Source organism: Salmo trutta, chromosome 32, assembly GCF_901001165.1.
Source record: "Salmo trutta chromosome 32, fSalTru1.1, whole genome shotgun sequence".
NCBI lineage: Eukaryota > Metazoa > Chordata > Actinopteri > Salmoniformes > Salmonidae > Salmo > Salmo trutta.
Window position 1 is genome coordinate 4,936,602 of NC_042988.1, and position 24,677 is coordinate 4,961,278.

General features: G+C 45.1%; 1 protein-coding gene across 5 annotated transcripts; it reads right to left on the reverse strand.

Annotated features, from left to right (window-relative positions):
• brsk1b (BR serine/threonine kinase 1b) lies at nucleotides 1-24,346 on the reverse strand. Of its 5 annotated transcripts, none has more exons than XM_029727192.1 (19): nucleotides 22,946-24,346; nucleotides 21,564-21,658; nucleotides 19,779-19,864; nucleotides 17,658-17,798; nucleotides 15,322-15,438; nucleotides 15,005-15,038; nucleotides 14,795-14,863; nucleotides 14,525-14,671; nucleotides 14,214-14,245; nucleotides 13,865-14,029; nucleotides 12,526-12,623; nucleotides 11,875-12,025; nucleotides 9,480-9,540; nucleotides 8,209-8,815; nucleotides 6,204-6,252; nucleotides 5,820-5,943; nucleotides 5,118-5,328; nucleotides 4,615-4,704; nucleotides 1-4,500 (listed from the first exon to the last, which is right to left on the reverse strand). In XM_029727192.1, exons 1-19 carry the CDS (start codon nucleotides 23,031-23,033, stop codon nucleotides 4,292-4,294), a joined length of 2,574 nt encoding a protein of 857 aa, XP_029583052.1. In that variant the 5' UTR covers nucleotides 23,034-24,346; the 3' UTR covers nucleotides 1-4,291. The 5 variants fall into 5 exon arrangements, with proteins under 5 accessions (XP_029583052.1, XP_029583051.1, XP_029583053.1 ...); XM_029727191.1 differs by having other exon boundaries at nucleotides 11,875-12,028; XM_029727193.1 differs by having other exon boundaries at nucleotides 8,209-8,497; nucleotides 11,875-12,037.
• Nucleotides 24,347-24,677: the final 331 nt, after the last annotated feature.

Below are 24,677 nucleotides of genomic sequence, written 5' to 3' on the forward strand. Positions count from 1 at the left end.
TTAACTTCTGATGTAGTTTATTGTTCGTTATTTATCACAGGCAATAATAATAATCATAGTAGTGCACTTTCATTTTATTTTTTAAATATAATACAGACATTTCTTATTTAATCCTCCTCGTCATGTTGTTTTCCCCCAAATTTCTGTTTTGAATTTTTAAGAATTGTTTTGTCCTACTGTGTATGAAGGGGGGAATAACAGTTTTACAATCTTGGAATGATCAATAATGATGACAACAATAATCATATTGTGAGTACAGTGTGAATAAAGAATCAAGACATGGTTTCATACTGTATTCAATGGACAGACACATGGGGAGGGGTGTGATTATATAAGGACGGGCTGGGGTTGAGGTATTTTCATCTGGATGAGAGGATGGGGGCGTTCAAGAAGAGATACAAAGAGATAATGAGGGTGTAGGAAGGGGGCAAGGAGGGAGTTGAGGTGGTTGGAGAGATTCACCCGCAATGAGGGGGTCAAACGCCTCCCCCTCATCCCATCATTTACTCTGAACGGTTATTTACACAGAATGTCTAAGAAGGGTTTCGCTCTAGTTGTGTCTCCAGCCAGTTTTTCCCCTAGTTTTTGTTTTCAGGCGAGACGAGGCGGGGCGTCAAAGCTCTCAGTAAGAGCAACGTCCAGGCCCTCTGGCCTCAACAACGCCAATTGAAACCAATAGAAGCCAAACTCTTTTAGACGTGGAGCAGCAGAAATAGGCAGGGAGAGGCCTACTCCACCTATACAAAGGTAGGGGTAACGCTGTCTCCCACGACCCCTCTCTGGTTTTTAGCACAGGGTCATGGAGAATGAAAGACTGTGGGGTCTTGTGTCACTGTGGGGTCTTGTATCACATCTAGCTCCCATTCACATGACCCCTGACCTCTGACCTAGCATTAGAATGTGGCGGGGGGGGGGGGGGGGGGGGGGTAGGATGAGGTTCTCGGACGGGGCACACAAATGCACAGGTCGAGCAAATATAACAGGCATGTACCTCCCTCCGTACGCATCATCTTAAGGCGCCCAAACTCATTCTCGGCTATGCAAACTCTCACTACTACTAATCTGTGCAAGACGGTGCTAGATTCATATGCCACCTAAATGAATGCAGTAAAAAAACAATAACATTCAGTCATCATCCCCTACATTGCTTTCCAGTTGTGTCACGCAGCATTTCACTGGCGACTAGCTCGGCTAGCATGGTTACACATCCACCATGCTGGAAAGGACAATGTGAAAGGAAAATATCCCAGACAGCACAGTACGGTTCGAGTCGGCACGATATTAGGAAAATGGGTACATGATTCCTGCCAAAAAGGACTTGAGTGAAGGGTGTGAGCTACACTGAGAGGTGAGCTACTAAAAGTCAACAAGCCATAATCATGTTCTTTGCTGTGTGGAAGGGTTGAGCAAGACGAGCCCCAGGTAAGGAAAAAGAGGAACACTTCCACCCACTCTTTTCGTATATCGTGGTAAATGGCCGTTTCACACCAGTGAAGTATACAGTACAGCCGTTATAGACAGAGAGTACGCTAAGTAAAGAGTTACAATAACCTACTGTCCTGCGTCTCCTGGCTACAGCATGGCCCTGTTTGCTGTACGAGGAGTCGTGTAGCAGTGTGTTGACTCTGACTGATATGAAGTGTGACGATGGGGACGCGGCATACCGCGCTGCGGTGAGTCTTAGTTACTGTGTCGTGGTCACAGCCATCGCGTGAGGCTGATCATAGGTGTCGACTGACGACGAGGGACTAGGGAGGGACTAGAACGAAACCTGCGTTTTCTTTTGGTGCTCTGTGCAAGGGGAAGGGGTATGAGGGGGGTCGTAATGAAGGAGGTGGAGGGGGCAGGGCAGTGGCCAAGGGCGAAGGGATGGTAGAAGGAAACCACTATTTGTTTTGTGTCTTTTAGGACAGTGCGTTCCAATGTTAAGGTCCAGTTTTTAATAGTTTTTTTTCTCTCTGAAAGAACAGGAGGGTTTCTGTTTTTGAAGGGTCCGTGTGTGTGTGTGTGTGAATGCTGTTTGTGTTCTGCACGTGGGGTTGGGCCCTCAGTCAGTGTTTTTATGTGGCGTGTACCCTTAAGTAACAACATTCTAGCAGAATATGACAGAGAAGGAATTGGAGATTACTACCCCCACCCTTTCCTGCTCTCCTCTGCTTTTTCAAGTGTCTACGAGATCATTTTTTTATTTACTTCATGGAAGATTTTCATTTTTTTTTTTGCCATCGCAGAAATTCCCAAAGCATCAAATCTATCCTTGGTTCATTTCTTAAAATGTGTTTTGTTTTTGCTTTGTTTTGTTGCTTTAAATTGGAAATTATCTTCATTATACCAAACAAAGACAAATCAACAATAAAGACACAACATCAAAAGGATCTGGAAGGATTTTTGCAGCACTGGTTTCTAAAACATTGAGGAATGAATGGACAAGAGGTTGTTTTCTGTCCTGCTCTGGAAAAGAGGGTTCAATCTGGTTTCAACTACAGCAGCCATTTTTGTCAGTTTCAATGCTGTTCCAATATTCCAACAGAACTTTCCCCTCTATTCTTGTCAGCAACTTCCCTTTCCACTATCTTTCCACTTTACAATATATAAATCAACAAATAAATACATAAATAAATATTAAATAAATCTATGACATAAATAAAATAAAATACTTTTACAATAGTGTTTTTTGTTTTTGACATTCACTTGGTTAGCGTTATCCTCCATTTTGTTGGCGGCAAACATCAAACTCATTTGCGCTCAAATCACATAAACAAAAGGAAAAAGGAACCAAAAAGCTAAATGGAATTCATTCTTTTTGTGTGTGGTCTGTTTCTTTCCTCTCCTGAGAATGAGTGTGCATCAGTTTCAATGTCTTTCTCTCTGTCATCCTTAAGACAGTCTCTCTCTTTTGTTTCTTGAAACAAGCTTTTCCACCTCCCTCCCTCCCTCTTTCTGCTCTCTTAACAGAACAAATCAGTTTAAGGTGTCGAGGGCCTTTTCAAAAGCCGCATCATTCAGTGCCCCATGTCGGCCATATTGGGAACGTAAGGGAGGGAGGGTCGGTTGTTTTCTGTAGAAGACAATAATGGATGTGGAGGGCTTGGTTCAGTCCTCTTGGAGTGAACACCACAGGCTTGGCCCCATAGAGACAACTAAACCAGATGAATCGATTCTCCACTGAAAGGTTTTGTACTTCCTGTGGACCACAACATCTTCGTCTGTGCACGTCATTCTGAGGATCTGCTGAGGATTACTCGAACGATTCCAAGTATATCGTTCCATTCTCTGTTTGAAATCTCTCCGTGTTCCAGATGTCAGTTGTAGTGGGGGGGGGGGGGTGTTGAGACTTTCTTCTGTGCCTTGTCTGTTCTTTTTCCCCTTTCAACTTGGGTGATATCCGTAGAGATATCCGGTTGCTTAATCGTCATTTCAAGGCAAGGTGGTTTTCATAAGTTTGTTTCAATTGTATTTTAGGAATCATACAATTGTCCTGCTTAGTTATAGAGAAAACAGATATTTGTCTTTATTTTTGTTCAAATAGCTGTATTGACGTCTTTGGAGCTACTTGGATGCAAAGATGCATTTGGACGCTTCACTCTGATTTTGATGCAGTCTTCCTCATCCTTATCTTAAATTCCACCATGTTTCTGTTCTCGTAACTTATCGTTACTGAGAATCCAGTGAAAGGACCCAACCTGTCCGTTTCCTTGATAGCCACTAAATTGACTTGACCCGTAATATTTCACTCTCACTGACCCCCCCAAAAAAACGATGTTAGGTAAAACGTAAAAGTGGATCCGCGTCGACTGGGAAACACTGTTATAATTGGTGATATTATTTTCGAAATTCCACAATGGTTTTCATCTTATTGGTTGTAGACCGGATAACTTTATCCTTTAACCATTCAGAGCCTGCCTTTCCCCATATAAGTCTGCCTGATTATTGTACTGGCTCCATATTGTTGTTGACAGTTGCATGACGTGTTGTACTTCAAATGTACAATTAGACGTTTTTCTGATCTTGGCTTCTCTTCTGAAGCAAGTCTGTGAGCGACACTGCGTTTTCCTCTCGTCCGCTCTTTTCTTCTATCTTGGGTGGGCCAACTATCTCGTCGGGCCCGTTTCAGGTTGAAGCAGTGGTTTGTGATGACGATTGCTGGGTCAGGTGGTTCGGTTGATGTGACGGTGGTCGTGGTGATGGTGGTAGTCCGAGGGGTTTTTTGTCTGTGTTGTTCTCTAATGTCATCCCTCTCTAACGGTCTGCCCTATCCTGTTCTGTTGACGTCTGTTTCCACACTGTTCCCTCAGGGCTGAGACTGTGTCCCGTTGGAGGAAAGGAGTCTGGTCTTGTCTTTGCCCGAGCCCTTCCTCTGAAGCACGCTCCCGCTGCCCCCTATCCCCGTGTCACCGCGCTCACACCTCTCGCCCCGGTCCCCACCTCCTTCCGAACGTCGGGAGTTCTGCCGGGTCGGGGTGCCGGGCGGACGCGAGGTCAGCTGCCCATTCTTCTCATCTGGGGAGAGAAAGATCAAAAGACATGAGTTTGATGAAGACAGAGATATAAATAGTGTGTGTGTGTGTGTGTGTGTGTGTGTGTGTGTGTGTGTGTGTGTGTGTGGGGACCAACCAGCCAGTGCCTGCACAGATGGTTGATCGTGAGTACTCAGTAGCTGGGCTTGAATCGTTTCCACCACTCTCTTGAACCTGCGACTTGGACCTAAAGAGTCAGACAAATACTCAGCCAAGGTATACACTGCCCCGCATCAATACGGGGATGACTTTAAGATGAACGACCTACATGTATAATGAGTTCTGTTAACTGTCTCCGGACAGTTTTGTGGTATATGTCGGGGATATAATCACGGGATAAAATATAGGACAAAATCATGCCAAACATGGGTTACCAAACACTGATTACACATTTTTTTGCAAATAAAAGTCTCATGGACAAAATGAAACTGTAACTTCAAGCGAATCATAACTTCCGCTGAAGTCACATTTTCACTTGAAAATCCTACTCCCATTGACATCAATGGATAACGAAGTGACAATTTGCCTTAAGTGGGTAGCAAGAACACTTTTTTTTTTTTTAAGTCTTACTGTAACACAAACAAGTCTGGGAACCACTACCTGATATTAGGGTGAACGTCACGCTGTAGATGCCAGTTTCCCTCTTTCCTTCCCTCTCGGCTCGCTCCCTCTCTCTCTCCCTCTCTCCCTCAGAGAAGGCGATGTCCACCTGGAACTTAACAGGCTTCTGGAAGACGGAGGGGCCACCAGAGGACTTGTACTCTGCTCTGAAGCTGGTCTGGGAGATGACGCTGTGACTCAGGGACGGGATCTGAACAGATGCAATGTAACAGCACCGCATTGGAAACGAGAGGTGGAAACCGCTTTACACGCATTACAAGACTTTCCATCTACGTTTATGTGTTCATGTTTTATGAAGGTGGTTGTGTATCTTTGTATCATGGCTGTGCAGGCCTTTCACTGAAAGTAGGGGAAGGTACAGAGGTAAAAGAGAAGGAGTTAGTGAGAGAGAGAGAAAGGATAGATAAAGAGAGAGAGAGAGAGGATAGATAAAGAGAGAGAGAGGATAGATAAAGAGAGAGAGGATAGATAAAGAGAGAGAGAGGATAGATAAAGAGAGAGAGGATAGATAAAGAGAGAGGATAGATAGAGAGAGGATAGATAAAGAGAGAGAGAGAGAGAGGGAGAGGATAGATTGAGAGAGGGGATAGATAAAGAGAGGGAGAGAGAGAAAGAGAGAGTTGTCCGAGAGAGATAGAGAGGAAGAATGAGCGAGGATAGAGGATAGACAGAGATACTCACAGACAGGAAGGCATGGACTATATCAGCTTTGATGGAACTAAGCGGTTTGTCTCTAATGACAACAAATATCTGTTCCTCCTTTTCCAGGTTGATGAAGTTCCCAAACCACGACTTCTTGGCCAGCCTGCCATTCAGAAGCATTTTTAACAGTCATATATTCATATTTCTGCTATGTTAAATAGAGGTGCTTATAATCATTCATGAACATTTATAAGCATGTAGAATGACTTATTCCAGGAAGTTGATATAAAGTGTTCCCGAAACATGCAGCATCGAAACGTATTACAGGCTAGCAGATAAGATCTCATTTTACATGACAGGCAGGACAGTCATTCCGGTGGATATAGATAGACTAACTGTGTATGTCTAGGATTATCTACTTACTCTGGGCTTGATTCTGGAGTTAGACTGGACATGTCCTCCGGTGTTGGAACTACAGGAGAGCACAAAGAGAGAGATGGAGAGAGAGAGAGAGAAGAGAGAGTCAGAGGGAGAGAGATGGTGAGTTATATATATAGAGAGAGAGAGGGGGAGATAGAAAAAGAGAGAGAGGGTGAGTAGGGAGGAAGTAGAGCGCAAGTAGAGCGGAGAGAAGTAGAACTTGATGACATCACTTGATGAGGTTTCAGTTTCATTGATTTAATGACCAATCTGTCTAATTAATCTGAGCACCGTGGAGTACAGTACGGTCCTTCTGCAATGGTAGAAGAGACTGTGGCTACGTTGAGAACAGAATATGCACATACTGGTCACCTTAATAATGTTTGCATAGTGTTTTACCCAATTCATATGTATATACTGTATTCTAGTCTTGGCTCATCCTATATACAGTGCCTTCAGAAAAGTATTCACACCCCCTTGACTTTTTCCACATTTTGTTGTGTTACAGCCTGAATTTAAACTGGATTATATAGATTTATTTTCACTGGCCTACACACAATACCCCATATTGTCAAAGTGGAATTATGTTTTTAGACATTTTTACAAATGAATACCAAATGAAAAGCTGGAATGTCTCGAGTCAATAAGTATTCAACGCTTTTGTTATGGCAAGCCTCAATACATTCAGGGGGTAAAAATGTGCTGAATAACTCACATAATAGGTGCAGAAATAGTGATTAACATGATTTTTGAATGACTGCCTCATCTCTGTACCTCACACATACAATTATCTGTAAAGTCCCTCAGTCGAGCAGTGAATTTTAAACACAGATTCAACCAGAAAGACCAGGGAGGTTTTCCAATGCCTCGCAAAGAAAGGCACCTATTGGTACATGGGTTAAAAAAAGCAGACATTGAATATCCGTTTGAGCACGGTGAAGTTATTAATTACACTTTGAATGGTGTATCAATACACCAATTGACTACCAAGATACAGGCATCCTTCCTAACTCAATTGCCGGATATGAAGGAAATCGCTTAGGGGATTTCACCATGAGGCCAATGGTGACTTTAAAACAGTTACAGAGTTGAATGGCTGTGATAGGAGACAACTGGGGATGGATCAACAACGTTGTAGTTACTCCACAATACTAACCTAATTGAAGCCTGTACAGAATACAAATATTCCAAAACATGCATCCTGTTTGCAACAAGGAACTAAAGTAATACTGCAAAAATTGTGGCAAAGCAATTCACTTTTCAGCCTGAATACAAAGTGTTGTTTGGGGCAAATCCAAAAAAACACATTACTGAGTACCACTCTCCGTATTCTCAAGCATAGTGGTGGCTGCATCATGTTATGGGTATGCTTGTAATAGTTAAGGACTGGAGAGTTTTTCAGGATACAAAAGAAACGGAATGGAGCGAAGCACAGGCAAAATCCTAGAGGAAGACCTGGTTCAGTCTGCATTCCACCAGACACTGGTAAATTAATTCACCTTTCAGAAGGACAATAACTCGAAACACAAAAGAAACACAAATCGAAACTGGAGTTGCTTACCAAGAAGACAGTGAATGTTCTTGAGTGGGCGGGTTATAGTTTTGACTTAAATCTGCTTGAAAATCTATGGCAAGACTTGAAAATGGTTGTCTAGCAATGATCAGCAATTAATTGGACAGAGCTTAAAGAATTTAGAAAACAATGATTTACAAAAATGTCTAAAAACATGTATTCACTTTGTCATTATGTGTTATTATTGGTAGATGGGTGCCGCAAAGAAATATGTTTAATCCATTTTGAATTCAGGCCTTACATTTTGTTGTGTTAAGTCAAGGGGTATGAACACTTTCTGAAGACACTGTAACTGCTACTGTACACACCTTTCCTATTCCTATACTGTCCATACTGTCTATACACACATATATATTTATATTCCGGACTCTGACATTGCTCGTTCTGAAATTTCTGAATGTCCTTCTTACACACACTCCCCCCTCTCTCTCTCACCCTGCAGTTTGCGTCGGTGGAAGCGTGGCGAACCCAGCAGGTTGTTCTTGAAGGAGTTGAGGCGTGTCCTCCAGTGGGCGGAGCTACTGGCGGCCATCCCCCCGCTGCCTCCGGGGCTGGAGGGTGGAGTTAGGGAGAGGGATCCACCCCCGCCCACACCCCCGCAGCCTCCCTCCGCCCGCGAGGAGGAGGAGGAAGAGGAGGAGGAGGGAGGGGTGGGCGGGGGGTGCTGGGGGTGGTGGACGGGGGTGCCTAGGGGGGTGGGGAGTGGAGACCCCTGAGGGGTGACCTGTGGCACAGGGGCAGAGTTAGGATAGACGCTCTTAGTGACCGACTTAAAGACGGAGGGGGCGGGGAAAAAGAAGAAGCGAGGGATGGGGGAGAGGATGGGTGACGGAGAGGGAGGAGCTTGGAGAGGTAGTGACTTCATGGACTGGAGGTGAGGGCGATCGGAGAGCCCTTTGGAGGGCAGGGTCTGGGTTTTGGGGTCGGGCACAGTCATCCGTTGTGACGGTCGGGGAGTGGTGGTACTTCCTGGTTTGGGGTCTTTGGAGTGGGTGGTGGAGGCGGAGGTGACTTCTGATTGGCTGAAAGTGAAAACTGGGCTCTGATGGGTGGGAAGAGAAAGGACGGAGGGACGGAGAGGAGGGAAGGAAAGATGAAGAGAGCAATGGTCATGAGTTATGATTTATGAATATACTGTAGTCTGATTGTACTTACATTTCTAATGGTAGAGATTTATATTCTGTTATTTCTCTTATTATGTTAATTTAATAGGGTCCATTTTGAATAAAGGGCCAGAGACCCTTTCAATTTGAGGGCAAATATGTGATCCTATCAGTCTGTGTCTCGTCTGCTTCTAGGCCCTTACTATTGGTGTGTGTGAGTGTGTGTGTGTGTGTGTGTGTGTATGTGATGGTATCTATGGTATGGGTAATGGCTCAGCATGGGACAGTATGAGGGTGATGGACAGTCAGGACAAATGACAGTCTCAGAAGAACAGTTACAATTACAATTACACTTCAGTTCATTACAGAGAAGCACAATCAAATCACAGTAGCGTAGCTGTGCAGTAGCACATTTCACCATGAACAAAGGTAGTCTCATCGGAATGTGAGTTCAGCATATCTAAGATATACTTACGTACAACAATATACTGATATTACAGGTAAGGTATTTTATAAATTCTACAGTAGAACCACCTCTATAATAATAATCAGGTAGTGTAAATGTGTGTCTATTTGTAAAAGAGTTGGCCAAGCGTGACTTACCCTGGGACTGCTAAGAGGACTTGACGAGAGTCCTGTTGAAGCTCCACTGACTGAACGAGACCTGGAGGACAAAAATACCAGTATCAGACAACACCGGTACAGTAACACATAGCGCGGTCCCCCTTCTGGAAAAACCACACGAATTTCACGTGACCTTACGTCAAGTTAATGTGACAACATGTAAAAGCAACACGTGATCACATGAAACGACACGTCACAACATTTCAACCTTTTTTTTTCACGTGAAAGCGCAACACCGATTTTCAGCCGAAAGTTGTTTTTTTTACAAGCGAAAGTGCAAATTCCGCATGTGAGGTGAAAACACGTTATTCTCCTCGCATGTGAAAAGGTGGTGTTAACGCGTGAACTCTATGTCGAACACACGTCAACGACTGACCTAATGTGTCTCTTATATTTTCCATGGAAAAATGTCAGCTCAATTTCAGCTTCACGTTTCTTTTGTTAAAGGGAAGCAGTGAAATGGTATGGGGGTTTTAAGGTCAGTGGTACGCTGTTGAGCTAAAACGTGTCATTAAAAAAAGGTGGAAAAATCTTTCATCAATGACAATATTTGACAAAAATCACTTAGTACTGTCTTATCAATACGTCCCCAGATTGGATTTGAACTCACAACCTCTGGATTTGGGGTACAGCTGTTCTTGCTGCTGCATCACAAACTTTGTAGCATTCTAAGAAGCCACATACACATTCATTACCTATAATACATCTCTGCACATAGAAAAAAATAGTGCCGTCTGCACTGCTATTTTAGCTATTTTAGCTAAGGAGGACCGAGCACGCCTCAATTCTCATCGACGGGGCTGTATTGGAGCAGGTTGAGAGCTTCAAGTTCCTTGGTGTCCACATCACCAACAAACTAACATGGTCCAAGCACACCAAGACAGTCGTGAAGAGGGCACGACAAAACCTATTCCCTCTTAGGAGGCTGAAAAGATTTGGCATGGGTCCTCAGATCCTCAAAAGGTTCTACAGCTGCACCACCGAGAGCATCCTGACGGTTTGCATCACTGCCTGGTATGGCAAATGCTCAGCCTTCGACCGCAAGGCACTACAGAGGGTAGTGAGTACGGCCCAGTACATCACTGAGGCCAAGCTTCCTGCCATCCAGGACCTCTATACCAGGCGGTGTCAGAGGAAGGCCCTTAAAATTGACAAAGTCTCCAGCCACCCTAATCATAGACTGTTCTCTCTGGTACCGCACGGCAGGCGGTACCGGAGCACCAAGTCTAGGTCCAAGAGGCTTCTAAACAGCTTCTATCCCCAAGCCATAAGACTCCTGAACATCTAATCAAATGGCTACCCAGAACATTTGGATTGACCCCCCCCTTCTTTTACATTGCTGCTAAACTCTGTTATTATCTATGCATAGTCACTTTAATAACTCTACCTACATGTACATATTACCTCAATTACCTCGACTAACCGGTGCCCCCGCACATTGACTCTACCGGCACCCCCTGTATATAGTCTCGCTATTGTTATTTTACTGCTGCTCTTTAATTATTTGTTACTTTTATTATTATTATTATTTTGTATTTTTCTTAAAACTGCATTGTTGGTTAAGGGCTTGTAATTAAGCATTTCACTGTAAGGTTTCACTGTACATGTTGCCTGTTGTATTCGGCGCATGTGACAAATACAATTTGATTTGATTTATCAGTTAATATGACTATTCTCTCATTGATTTAATTGACTTATTTCAGTAATTTGAGGTTTTTCTGTATAGTTGTCTAATGTTAGTGGGGCATATTATTCTGTTATAATGTTACTCCTGAATATAAATATTATAGTTTTTCTTGAGTACAAAGCTGAGATTTACTTTGAAGTCCAGTGTAGGAATACAGGTGAAACCAGTCATTGACACAGACATGGTGGTGTAGCAGGAAGATGTGAATGCTGTGAACCAAGAGGTTGTGAGTTCAAATCCCAGGTGAGGAGATGTTGAATAATTATTACTGTATAAATAAACATACACAATGTAATCAAGTGTGGAAAACACTGCAGCAATTTTGCCACATTCCGGAGACATCCTGTCCTGTTTGCAGGACATCGTGTGAAAATTTGAATCCACATGTGAAAGGTTATGTGATCATGTGAAACTTCACGTGAAATATCATCACATGTGAAGTGTTCCAAAACCCCATGGTTTCACATGATTTCACATGTGCAATAGAATTTTGCATGTATGTGCAAAACATGTGGAACTTTCACAAGTGAAGTCATCAGACAACACTAGTACAACAACACAAAGCACGAGTGTGGGTGTCTGTGCCTGTGTGTATGTGTGTGTGCGTGCATTTGTGTGTGTGTGTGTGTGTGTGTGTGCATATTCGGTGTGCGTGTGTGTTTATGTGTGTATATATCTATGTCTAACCTCTGGCTGTGTGCGGAGGTGTCCAGCGCCCTGCGCGTGGGTGTTGGGGAGCCCTGCTCCGTTACACTCAGCACCTCCAGACTCTTCCTCTCCGGCCGGCACCGGCCATGACGGGTCAGCATGGGAGAGTCCACCCGCTTCCTAGGGGGATCTGCTGGGAGACCTTAGAAAGGTTAGAATCCAGGTCTCAGAGGTACACAGAAAGGTTAAAGCACCTCTTAACCTACGTTATTTAAAGCACTGGTGCATCAAAACACAAATTTGTCGGGAGGTTTTGACATGCTGACGTGTCGGACAAAGAAACTGCAGACCAACTTGAACTTGTTGTAAAGTTCTGTCACGGGACATTTATTTTGAAAAGTTTCATTGCAGGACTTTTATTTTGAAACAGAATCGGCAGATGTTGCTTACTGTCGCTAGCTTCACAGATACCTATCAGTAAGTCAGAGTTGGCTAGAAATAGAATGTTCCAAATGATTTCTGAGAATCTTATGTTAGAATAGAAAATGAATAGAATGTCTCTGGGAGTGATCAGAGTGCACTGTGGACACTGCGGAGTAATCAGAGTGTCCAATAAGTGTCGGTTAGGTGAGCTTGTTGATTCTTTCTAATACATGTTGCCTAATGTTGTCTAAAGGTTTTCTTTCTAACCTATATCGTTCCTGGGCGGCAGGTCTTCGTCCTCACAGCTGGGGTAACGCTCTTTCCTGTCCAAGAGGAGGTAGTAGATCATCTTCTCCTGGTTGTCTCTGAGAAAACGAGAGAGAGAATGAGAGAGAGAGAGAGAGAGAGAGAGAGAGAGAACGAGAGAGAGAGAGAGAGAGTAAGAGACATTCAGGGATTGAAAAAGAGTGTGTGGCGATAGCTGGGGTTCATATCTGACCAGAATACCATTGTTTTATTAACAATAACGAAACAGTTGCAGGAGTGTAGTTACAGCCTGAATGGCTAAATCAGAACTCGAGCATAACGTGAATGGGAGAGTTGGCGGGACAACAGTAGAAGGAGAAAGAGCCATTGTTTATATCTGTGGTCATGTTTATGCTTTGCCAGAGTGATGTAACATTTGACATGCCAAAAAAAGCAGATTGGTCAGTCAGTAGAGAGAGAGAGCGAGAGAGAGAGAGAGAGCGAGAGAGAGAAAGAGATTGTCTCTTTTTGCTGGAATCTCGCAATCAGAGGCCCTGTCCCAATACTCCACAAAGTCCTATTTCCTGGGCGGGATTACCTTTACTTCTCCAGGGAGAGGCAGAGAGAAAAATACTAGGATAGAGAGAGGCAGGAAAACACTAGCAGGGAGAAGGGGAGCGAGAGAAACAGAAAGAGAGATAAAGAGAATGTTGAATGGAATTGACAGAGAGAAAGAGTGAGAGAGAGAGAGCGAAAGAGTGAGAGAGAGCGAGAGAGAGATCAATAGTTCATTTCCACAGCAACCAGTGAACGGTGACACTACAGGGGCCACATCAAGGGACACTCACACTGCAGGTCCCACGTCAGTTTCCTCCTGTCTCTAAAAGCAGCCCAGACAGTACTCACTCCTCACACTGCAGGTCCCGGGTCAGTTTCCCCCGGTCTCTAAAAGCAGCCCAGACAGTACTCACTCCTCACACTGCAGGTCCCGGGTCAGTTTCCCCCGGTCTCTAAAAGCAGCCCAGACAGTACTCACTCCTCACACTGCAGGTCCTGGGTCAGTTTCCCCCGGTCTCTGAAGCAGCCCAGACAGTACTCACTCCTCACACTGCAGGTCCTGGGTCAGTTTCCCCCGGTCTCTAAAAGCAGCCCAGACAGTACTCACTCCTCACACTGCAGGTCCCGGGTCAGTTTCCCCCGGTCTCTAAAAGCAGCCCAGACAGTACTCACTCCTCACACTGCAGGTCCCGGGTCAGTTTCCCCCGGTCTCTAAAAGCAGCCCAGACAGTACTCACTCCTCACACTGCAGGTCCTGGGTCAGTTTCCCCCGGTCTCTAAAAGCAGCCCAGACAGTACTCACTCCTCACACTGCAGGTCCTGGGTCAGTTTCCCCCGGTCTCTGAAGCAGCCCAACGAGTGCATGCTGTCCAGTACATCAGGGTCCAGCTCGGTCAGCGACACGATCCTCTTCACACACACACGCCTGGGAGGAGGCTGCTCCGGACACGGCTCGTTACGACCACCGCTGGCCGGGGAGAGATATGGAAAGGGGGGAAAGCGAGAGATAGAGAGAAAGACAGATGGAGGGGAGAGAGTTCGGATGAGTAGAGAGTTGCGTGAAAACGGCCACATACACGAGCATCATGTAGAACTATTCAACTGACTGTCTTTGATTTGAAAACAGAGTACAACGGGACGAGTGTACTTACAGATACCAGGAGTGTTTTTGTATTGCTTCCAGCTGTAAGAGAACACAGACGCAGCCAGTTAGTTTACCCACACAGTCCTCCTACGTCTAGTCACTTACCGTGAGTCTCTCTCTTCCTCACCCCTCTCCTCCCCCTCTCCTCCCCCCGTACCGCGAGTCCCCGGTCAGGGTTGACCTGGATCACGCCTTTGAGCGGGGCCTGGCTCTCCTTCGCCCCGTCGTCATCCTCCCTCGCTCCATATCCCCCCCCTTCCCTCTCCTCTCTCCCTTCCACCATCCTCCCCCTCTCCTCCCCCTCTCCTCCCCCCGTACCGTGAGTCTCTTGTCAGGGTTGACCTGGATCATTCCTTTAAGCAGGGCCTGGCAATCTGGCGGGATGAAGTGGGGCATGTGGAACACCCCGCTCTTCACCTTCTCAAGGAGCTGGCGCAGGTTGTCATGGTCAAAGGGTAGAGCTCCCTACACACACACACACACACACACACACACACACACACACACACAGGAGAGGAGAGAGGGGAGTTACAGAGCGAGCGACATAGAGGGGAAGAAAGAGATGGAGGGAGAGGAAGAGGTACTTACCACCAGCAGTGCAAAGAGGATGACGCCACAGCTCCACACATCTGCCCTGCGACCGTCATACTTCTCCCCCTGCAATGCAAGAGGACGGCAGGACACTCACTGAGAATGAAATCGATTCACTGTTCATCCATACAGTCCAGACACACAGACTGTCGGTGTACGTCTGTGGCCAGGCGAAAGCCACAGACGTACAGAGAGAAGGGAACTTACTCTGATAACTTCTGGACACGCGTAGTGAGGAGATCTGTCATCGTTCAGAAGAAAGAGAAGACAGTAGTTTTTAACATTTTTTATTTATTGAACCTTTATTTAACTAGGCAAGTCAGTTAAGAACAAATTCTTATTCACAATGACGGCCTACCGGGGAACAGTGGGTTAACGGCCTTGTTCAGGGGCAGAACGACAGATCAGCTTGGGGATTCGATCCAGCAACCTTTCGGTTACTGGCCCAACGCTCTAACCACTAGGCTACCTGCCGCCCCCAAATACTGTACGCCCGCCTCTCCACACACACACACTATACTCACCCACAGCTGGTCTCGAGCAGGCTGTCTCCCACCTGTAGGGAGGCCATGCCGAAGTCAGCGATGCGGATGTTGTTCTTCTCATCCAGGAGCAGGTTCTCAGGCTTCAGGTCTCTATGACTACACACACACACACACACACACACACACACACACACACACACACACACACACACACACACGCACACACACACACACACACACACACACACACACACACACACACAGGTTAGAGAAACAGGTCTGACATAGTGGCTGTATATATATTGCTCTGACCATATAGAGTGACAGTGTACACACAGACTGACCAGGTGAATCCGGGTGAAATCTATGATCCCTTATTGATGTCACTTGTTAAATCCACTACAATCAATGTAGATGAAGGGGAGGGGACGGGTTAAAGAAGGATTTTTAAATCTTAAGACAATTGAGACATGGATTGTGTATGTGTGCCATTCAGAGGGTGAATGGGCAAGACAAAAGATGTAAGTGCATTTGAACAGGATAGTATTAGGTGCCAGGCGCCCTGGTTTAAGTGTTTTAAAGAACTGGAAAGCCTTTCTGGGTTTGCACGCTCAACAGTTTCCCCTGTGTATCAACAATGGTCCACCACCCAAAGGACATCCAGACAACTTGACACAACTGTGGGAAGCATTGGAGTCAACATGGACCAGCATCCCTGTGGAACACTTGACACCTTGTGAGTCCATGCCCTGACGAATTGAGGCTGTTCTGAGGGTAAAAGGTGGGGGTGCAAGTCAATATTAGGAAGGTGTTCCTAATGTTTGGTATTCTCAGTGTAAATAGCTATATACAGTATATAGTTGTATATACTGCATTAATGTAGAGTCTGACCATATAGAGTGACTGTGTACATGTTGCTGTATACAGCATATTACTGTAGTGTCTGACCATATAGAGTGACTGTGTACATGTTGCTGTATACAGTATATTGCTGTAGTGTCTGACCATATAGAGTAACTGTGTATATATTGCTGTATACAGTATATTGCTGTAGTGTCTGACCATATAGAGTGACTGTGTATATATTGCTGTATACAGTATATTGCTGTAGTGTCTGACCATATAGAGTGACTGTGTATATATTGCTGTATACAGTATATTGCTGTAGTGTCTGACCATATAGAGTGACTGTGTATATATTGCTGTATACAGTATATTGCTGTAGTGTCTGACCATATAGAGGGACTGTGTACATGTTGCTGTATACGGTATATTACTGTAGTGTCTGACCATATAGAGTGACTGTGTATATATTGCTGTATACAGTATATTACTGTAGTGTCTGACCATATAGAGTGACTGTGTATATATTGCTGTAGTGTCTGACCATATAGCGTGACTGTGTATATATTGCTGTAGTGTCTGACCATATAGAGTGACTGTGTATATATTGCTGTAGTGTCTGACCATATAGAGTGACTGTGTACATGTTGCTGTATACAGTATATTGCTGTAGTGTCTCTGACCATATAGAGTGACTGTGTATATATTGCTGTATACAGTATATTACTGTAGTGTCTGACCATATAGAGTGACTGTGTACATGTTGCTGTATACAGTATATTACTGTAGTGTCTGACCATATAGAGTGACTGTGTATATGTTGCTGTATACAGTATATTACTGTAGTGTCTGACCATATAGAGTGACCGTGTATATATTGCTGTAGTGTCTGACCATATAGAGTGACTGTGTGTATATTGCTGTAGTGTCTGACCATATAGAGTGACTGTGTATATATTGCTGTAGTGTCTGACCATATAGAGTGACTGTGTGTATATTGCTGTAGTGTCTGAACATATAGAGTGACTGTGTATATATTGCTGTAGTGTCTGACCATATAGAGTGACTGTGTGTATATTGCTGTAGTGTCTGACCATATAGAGTGACAGTGTATATATTACTGTAGTGTCTGACCATATAGAGTGACTGTGTGTATATTGCTGTAGTGTCTGACCATATAGAGTGACTGTGTATATATTGCTGTAGTGTCTGACCATATAGAGTGACTGTGTGTATATTGCTGTAGTGTCTGACCATATAGAGTGACAGTGTATATATTACTGTAGTGTCTGACCATATAGAGTGACTGTGTATATATTGCTGTAGTGTCTGACCATATAGAGTGGCTGTGTATATATTGCTGTAGTGTCTGACCATATAGGGTGACTGTGTATATATTACTGTAGTGTCTGACCATATAGAGTGACTGTGTATATTGCTGTAGTGCCTGACCATATAGAGTGACTGTGTATATATTGCTGTAGTGTCTGACCATATAGAGTGACTGTGTATATATTGCTGTAGTGTCTGACCATATAGAGTGGCTGTGGCAGAAGTCCAGCGCTGAGATGATCTGTCTGAAGAACTTCCTGGCCTCTTTAGGCGTCAGTCTGCCCTTCTTTACCAGGTAGTCAAATAACTCTCCTCCTGAGACGTGCTCCAACACCAGATACCTGGGAGAGGGAGGGAGGGAGGGAGGGAGGGAGGGAGGGAGGGAGGGGAGAGAGGAATCAAATAATGTATGTTTAAGTGTATAATAATAACAAACTAATTTCCCCACTGTACATGGTCATACATACGGTGAGGGAAAAAAGTATTTGATCCCCTGCTGATTTTGTACGTTTGCCCACTGACAAAGAAATGATCAGTCTATAATTTTAATGGTAGGTTTATTTGAACAGTGAGAGACAGAATAACCACAAAAAAATCCAGAAAAACGCATGTCAAAATATGTTATAAATTGATTTGCATTTTAATGAGGGAAATAAGTATTTGACCCCCTCTTAATCAGAAAGATTTCTGGCTCCCAAGTGTCTTTTATACAGGTAACGAGCTGAGATTAGGAGCACACTCTTAAAGGGAGTGCTCCTAATCTCAGTTTGTTACCTGTATAAAAGACACCTGTCCACAGAAGCAATCAATCAATCAGATTCCAAACTCTCCACCATGGCCAAGACCAAAGAGCTCTCCAAGGATGTCAGGGACAAGATTGTAGACCTACACAAGGCTGGAATGGGCTACAAGACCATCGCCAAGCAGCTTGGTGAGAAGGTGACAACAGTTGGTGCGATTATTCGCAAATGGAAGAAACACAAAAGAACTGTCAATCTACCTCGGCCTGGGGCTCCATGCAAGATCTCACCTCGTGGAGTTGCAATGATCATGAGAACGGTGAGGAATCAGCCCAGAACTACATGAGAGGATCTTGTCAATGATCTCAAGGCAGCTGGGACCATAGTCACCAAGAAAACAATTGGTAACACACTACGCCGTGAAGGACTGAAATCCTGCAGCGCCCGCAAGGTCCCCCTGCTCAAGAAAGCACATATACATGCCCGTCTGAAGTTTGCCAATTAATATCTGAATGATTCAAAGGACAACTGGGTGAAAGTGTTGTGGTCAGATGAGACCAAAATGGAGCTCTTTGGCATCAACTCAACTCACCATGTTTGGAGGAGGAGGAATGCTGCCTATGACCCCAAGAACACCATCCCCACCGTCAAACATAGAGGTGGAAACATTATGCTTTGGGGGTGTTTTTCTGCTAAGGGGACAGGACAACTTCACCGCATCAAAGGGACGATGGACGGGGCCATGTACAGTCAAATCATGGTTGAGAACCTCCTTCCCTCAGCCTGGGCATTGAAAATGGTTCGTGGATGGGTATTCCAGCATGACAATGACCCAAAACACACAGGAGTGTGTCAAGAAGAAGCACATTAAGGTCCTGGAGTGGCCTAGCCAGTCTCCAGACCTTAATCCCATAGAAAATCTGGAGGGAGCTGGAGGGAGCTGAAGGTTCGAGTTGCCAAACGGCAGCCTCGAAACCTTAATGACTTAGAGAAGATCTGCAAAGAGGAGTGGGACAAAATCCCTCCTGAGATGTGTGCAAACCTGGTGGCCAACTACAAGAAACGTCTGACCTCTGTGATTGCCAACAAGGGTTTTGCCACCAAGTACTAAGCCATGTTTTGCAGAGGGGTCAAATACTTATTTCCCTCATTAAAATGCAAATCAATATATAACATTTTTGACATGCGTTTTTCTGGATTTTTTTGTTGTTATTCTGTCTCTCACTGTTCAAATAAACCTACCATTAAAATTATAGACTGATCATTTCTTTGTCAGTGGGAAAACGTACAAAATCAGCAGGGGATCAAATACTTTTTCCCCCTGACTGTACATACTCTCACACACTTTGATGTGTACATGCTTAAACATGTATAGGCCTGTTCATGATGTCACACGTTCAGTACAGCACCAATTATCACTCACACACACACACAATCGTGCGCGCACATACACACACATGCATGCACACACTCACACACATACACACAGTATATTAGTATATTAGTATATTATTGAGTTTTGGTACAGTAGAAGAGACAGGCAGAAAGAGTGTGGGTGAGAAAAGAGGATAATATACTTACAGGTATTTGTTATTCTCATAAACATCATGCAGCTTCAGCACATGAGGGTGCTCTATTAGTTTTAGTATAGCTATCTCCCTCTCCACCTGGAGACAGAGAGACAGAGAGAGAGGGGGTACGAACAGAGAGGAGAGAGAGAGAGGAGTTACGAACAGAGAGGACAGAGAAGGTACGAACAGAGAGGAGAGAGAGAGAGAGAGAGAGAGAGAGAGGAGGTACGAACAGAGGGGAGAGAGAGAGAGAAAGAGAGAGAGAGAGAGAGAGAGAGAGAGAGAGAGAGAGAGAGAGGAGGTACGAACAGAGGAGAGAGAGAGAGAGGAGGTACAAACAGAGAGGAGGTACGAACAGAGAGAGAGAGAGAGAGAGGAGGTACGAACGGAGAGAGAGAGAGGAGTTACGAACAGAGAGGACAGAGAAGGTACGAACAGAGAGGAGAGAGAGAGAGAGAGAGAGAGAGAGAGAGAGAGAGAGAAAGAGGAGGTACGAACAGAGGAGAGAGAGAGAGAGAGAGAGAGGAGGTACAAACAGAGAGGAGGTACGAACAGAGAGGAGAGAGAGAGAGAGAGAGAGAGAGAGAGAGAGAGAGAGAGAGAGAGAGAGAGAGAGAGAGAGAGGAGGTACAAACAGAGAGGAGGTACGAACAGAGAGGAGAGAGAGAGAGAGAGAGAGAGAGAGAGAGAGAGGAGGTACGAACAGAGAGGACGAACAGAGAAGAGAGAGAGAGGAGGTACGAACAGAGAGGCGTTAGAGAGAGAGAGGAGGTACGAACAGAGGAGGAAGAGAGAGAGAGAGAGAGGAGGTACAAACAGACAGGAGGTAGAGAGAGAAAGGAGGTACGAGGAGAGAGAGAGCGAGCGAGAGAGGAGGTACGAACACAGAGGAGTTACGAACAGAGGAGAGAGAGAGAGAGGAGGTACGAACAGAGGAGAGAGAGAGAGAGAGAGAGAGAAGGTATGAGGAGAAAGAGAGAGAGAGGAGGTACGAACAGAGAGGAGAGAGAGAGAGGTAGAGAGAGAGAAAGGAGGTACGAACAGAGGAGAGAGAGAGAGCGAGGAGGTATGAGGAGAAAGAGAGAGAGAGGAGGTACGAACAGAGAGGAGAGAGAGAGAGAGAGAGGTAGAGAGAGAGAAAGGAGGTACGAACAGAGGAGAGAGAGAGAGAGAGGAGGTATGAGGAGAAAGAGAGAGAGAGGAGGTACGAACAGAGAGGAGAGAGAGAGAGAGAGAGAGGAGGTAGAGAGAGAGAAAGGAGGTACGAACAGAGGAGAGAGAGAGCGAGAGAGAGAGAGAGATTGAGAGGAGATAAAGATAAAGATAGCAGGAGCAAGTGCGGAAGCGAGAGATAGCAAGAGATCGATAGAGAGAGCGAGAGAATGCGAGCGAGCGTCCGTGAGCGAATGTGACAGAAAGAGTTTGCGAACACACAGTGCACAGCCTATACACACACACCTCCTCTACCCCAGAAGAAGAATACAAAAGAACCAAAGAGGAAGAAAAATCTGATGACTTATTGTATGTCAAAATACATTCATTATTAACGACAGCACGCTGGCTGTCTATATCATGTGCTCGTACAAATGCCTAATAGCAGGCTCATGCCTCTCTCTGTAGGCTACTGGACCTTCAGAAGGACAGACTCAGAGAGCGTCTGAGTCCCAAATGGCACCTTATTCCCCGTTGAAGTAGCACTACTTTTGACCAGGGCCCGTGCTCTGGTCGGAAGTAGCGCACGCTGTAGGGAATAAGGGTGCCATTTGGGACGCGGGCCGCTTCTCCGGGAACATACCTTCATGAGGACGGACTCGGACAGCTTCTCTCGGTTCACAATCTTTATGGCCACCTTCTGTCCCGTGATACAGTGGACTCCCAGCTTCACCAAACCTGAGGAGAGAGAGAGAGAGAGAGGGGGCGGAGGAGGAGAGGAGATGGGGGGAGGGAGAAAGAGAGCGGAAAGTAAGAAAAGAGAGAGAGAATAGCTTTGAGTTTGTCTTGTTCGTTTTAGTTCCCTTTACTTTCAACAGAGTTCCATTCTCATTCCCAACAAGTGAACCGGAACAATACAGGAGACACGGGCGGAGCTTTACCATATCGACTTGACTATGCTGAACCCAACGGCCTAATTCAGCGGCTGCACTCCACATCGGCCTGTTTATAGTTCAACCAGTTCAACCCACTAAGGCTACGCCTGCCTGTTTCCAGCACTGACATCTGATACTCACCAGAACCTCTATAATAAACCAAGCAATTTCAGTCCTCTCTGTCGATTTCCATTCATGTCAGCTGGTCACACTACTCAGGTCTAAACAAGTCTACCGAGGGCCAGATTCCCAGACCAGGATTAAGTCTACTCCTAGATTAAAAAGCGTGCTCAGTGGGGAGAAAGTGTTGTTTAGTTCAGGAATAGAGTACAGGCTTAATCTGAGAGTGGTACATCTGCCCTTATTAGATCAGTTCAATCTGCTAGCCCAGTCTCCGCCGTCTAGGAGCCCACTTTACTATGGCGGAGGGTCACTTAGCTCCAATATAAAGGTCCGGGTTTCCCAGAAACAAATTAAACCTAATCCTGGATTTAAAAAGCCCATTCAATGGAGAATGAAGATTCCCTTTAGCCCTGGACTAGGCTTAATCTGTGACCGGTTAGTTAGTTAGTTAGTTAGTTAGTTAGTTAGTTAGACTTCAGAGCACCAGGAGGTGAAAGATACCGAGATCGGCCGACTGGGTCCACGACTGTACTGTTACTGTCAATGAGACGCACACCTGAGACACATGGATTCATTCGTAAAGGACACAGACACCGCACACAAACAAGCAGACACACCGCACACAGCTACACTCACAAATAATATTACATGCAACATCATAACCATGTAAAAGCCGTGACGGCATGCTTGACCTTACGGATCCCAGATATTTGTAAATAGCAATACTATTGGACATATTGGCCCGCTCGTGTGAGTTGCAAGCACTACTGTGACATACATCACATACACACATATTAATACTGAGGACATCATGTCCAGGCGCACATAGAGCGTACTCTTTAGGCAACCGATTGTATTTCTCGGCCTAATATACATTAAAGATATGACTATTTTCATCTACCGTGCATTGATAATAGCAGCTTTTGCGCTTGGTGAGTTTAAAGAGAGCGGTGGAAGTATCGCTTACCCGTCTGCCCCTTCCCAAGGGTTTTCTCCAACCGGTAAGGCCCGACGTATTGGGCCGACTGGCCTACGGACAGCTCCTTGCTTGTCATGATGTCCGTGCGTTTGAAAAGCGAAATGATGTGATGATAAGGAGATCAACTCGCAGTTTTTCTCGGGAGGAATGTGTCGCTGTTCCTCGCGGCAGAACGGCTCCGCCGTAACAACATTACAGACGCCTAGCGATGTGGTCACAGGGAGGAATGGAGAGAGCGGTTGTAGTCGTGATGACAATTTCGTGGCCTATAGTCTCGGGTAGGCTACTCCCATGCACTTGCCCTTTTCTATGCGGCTATTGCATACACTTTCCGTCATATAAATCCGGTAAACTCAGTTGATTATCAACGACCGTGAATTGACTAAACGGGAATGAAATACGGGGACGTTAGAAAGTGGAAGAGGGAAACTCGTATGGAGATTTTGACAGGTGCACATTGGAGAAGTCCAAAATAACGGAAGTTGTTATGAATTACAATTATTATTAACAATAGACGAAATAAATGTGTCCTATTGTTACTATTGGTATAGACAGATAGAATAGCCTATCAAAAACTATTTCATCTGATAGGATTAATTTAACGGCGAGATTGCACACAATTCTGCACCTCGTAGCCTACACCCGATAAGTGATCCCTATAATAACATAATAATGACATTTGTAAAGAATCTTATCATCGTAACATATGTCTTGTCTTCCTCCACCTCTTTTTGCCCCATTTTGGTATGTAGCGTCTCTCTGCTCCGTCCTTCAGGCTATATGAATAGTAATATTCCGTTATAGCCTCAGAGGGGTGGTTTTTCCCAATATCCGGTGCACTCTTCGGATTATCCCAGGGCCTGGTATCAGGAAATAGAGGGGAACAAGAGCGTCAAAACAGCCACCCTGCCATCCGCACCCGTTCGGACTAGCCTACACTTCTCTCAATCGGTGTTCCCCGGTCAACGTCTGTCAACAATTTCACCTTGCGTTCCCGTTCAGACCAAAATGTATTTTTCTTTCGAGAAATAATCGTTTTCTCTATTATGTGAAACGCTCGATTGGATGGTCGTAATACATCGTGGTTCTACAAAAAAAAGCATCTTTAGCTGGCGTAGTACTCTCCTCCCTCCCTCCCTCCTCTTTCTTTCCCTTGCTCTCTCCCCTCCCTCCCTCGCCGTCTATGGACATATCACACCATCCCCGCTCGTGCTCCTGCCGCCGCTGCTTCCAAGATTCATCCTTCTCCGGCGTCCTTGTGCAGAAAGATGTAGCTTCAGAAGCGATTCCAAAAATATCTGCTTTGTCTGTCGAAGTTCTTTGCATCCACAATCCGTGACGGGATAGCCTCCCTTCTGGACGCAAAAAAAAAAACGTTATTTTCTCTCTCTTCCCTCTTCTTCTCATCCGATACGGCAGCATCAGCATCCGGGTTCCGTTCCCCCCCCCCCCCTTTCTCTCCTCCACCCCATCATTTCCCCCGTCTGCCTCTCCTTAAAATATGCTCTCCGTCGCCTCCCATTCGCTCACCTACTTCTGTATTCAAACACACCAACTTTTGAAGGGCTGAGGGACACACACATGGAAATACCCTTTCCAACATCTAATGGTGTAAAGAAAAGAAGATACACTTGTTGTTGAATGTTCTTGTAGAATAGAATAGTATAGAATAACAAACGGATTAATTTACTTCCTTTTAATAGTATTTGTACCTCCCTCT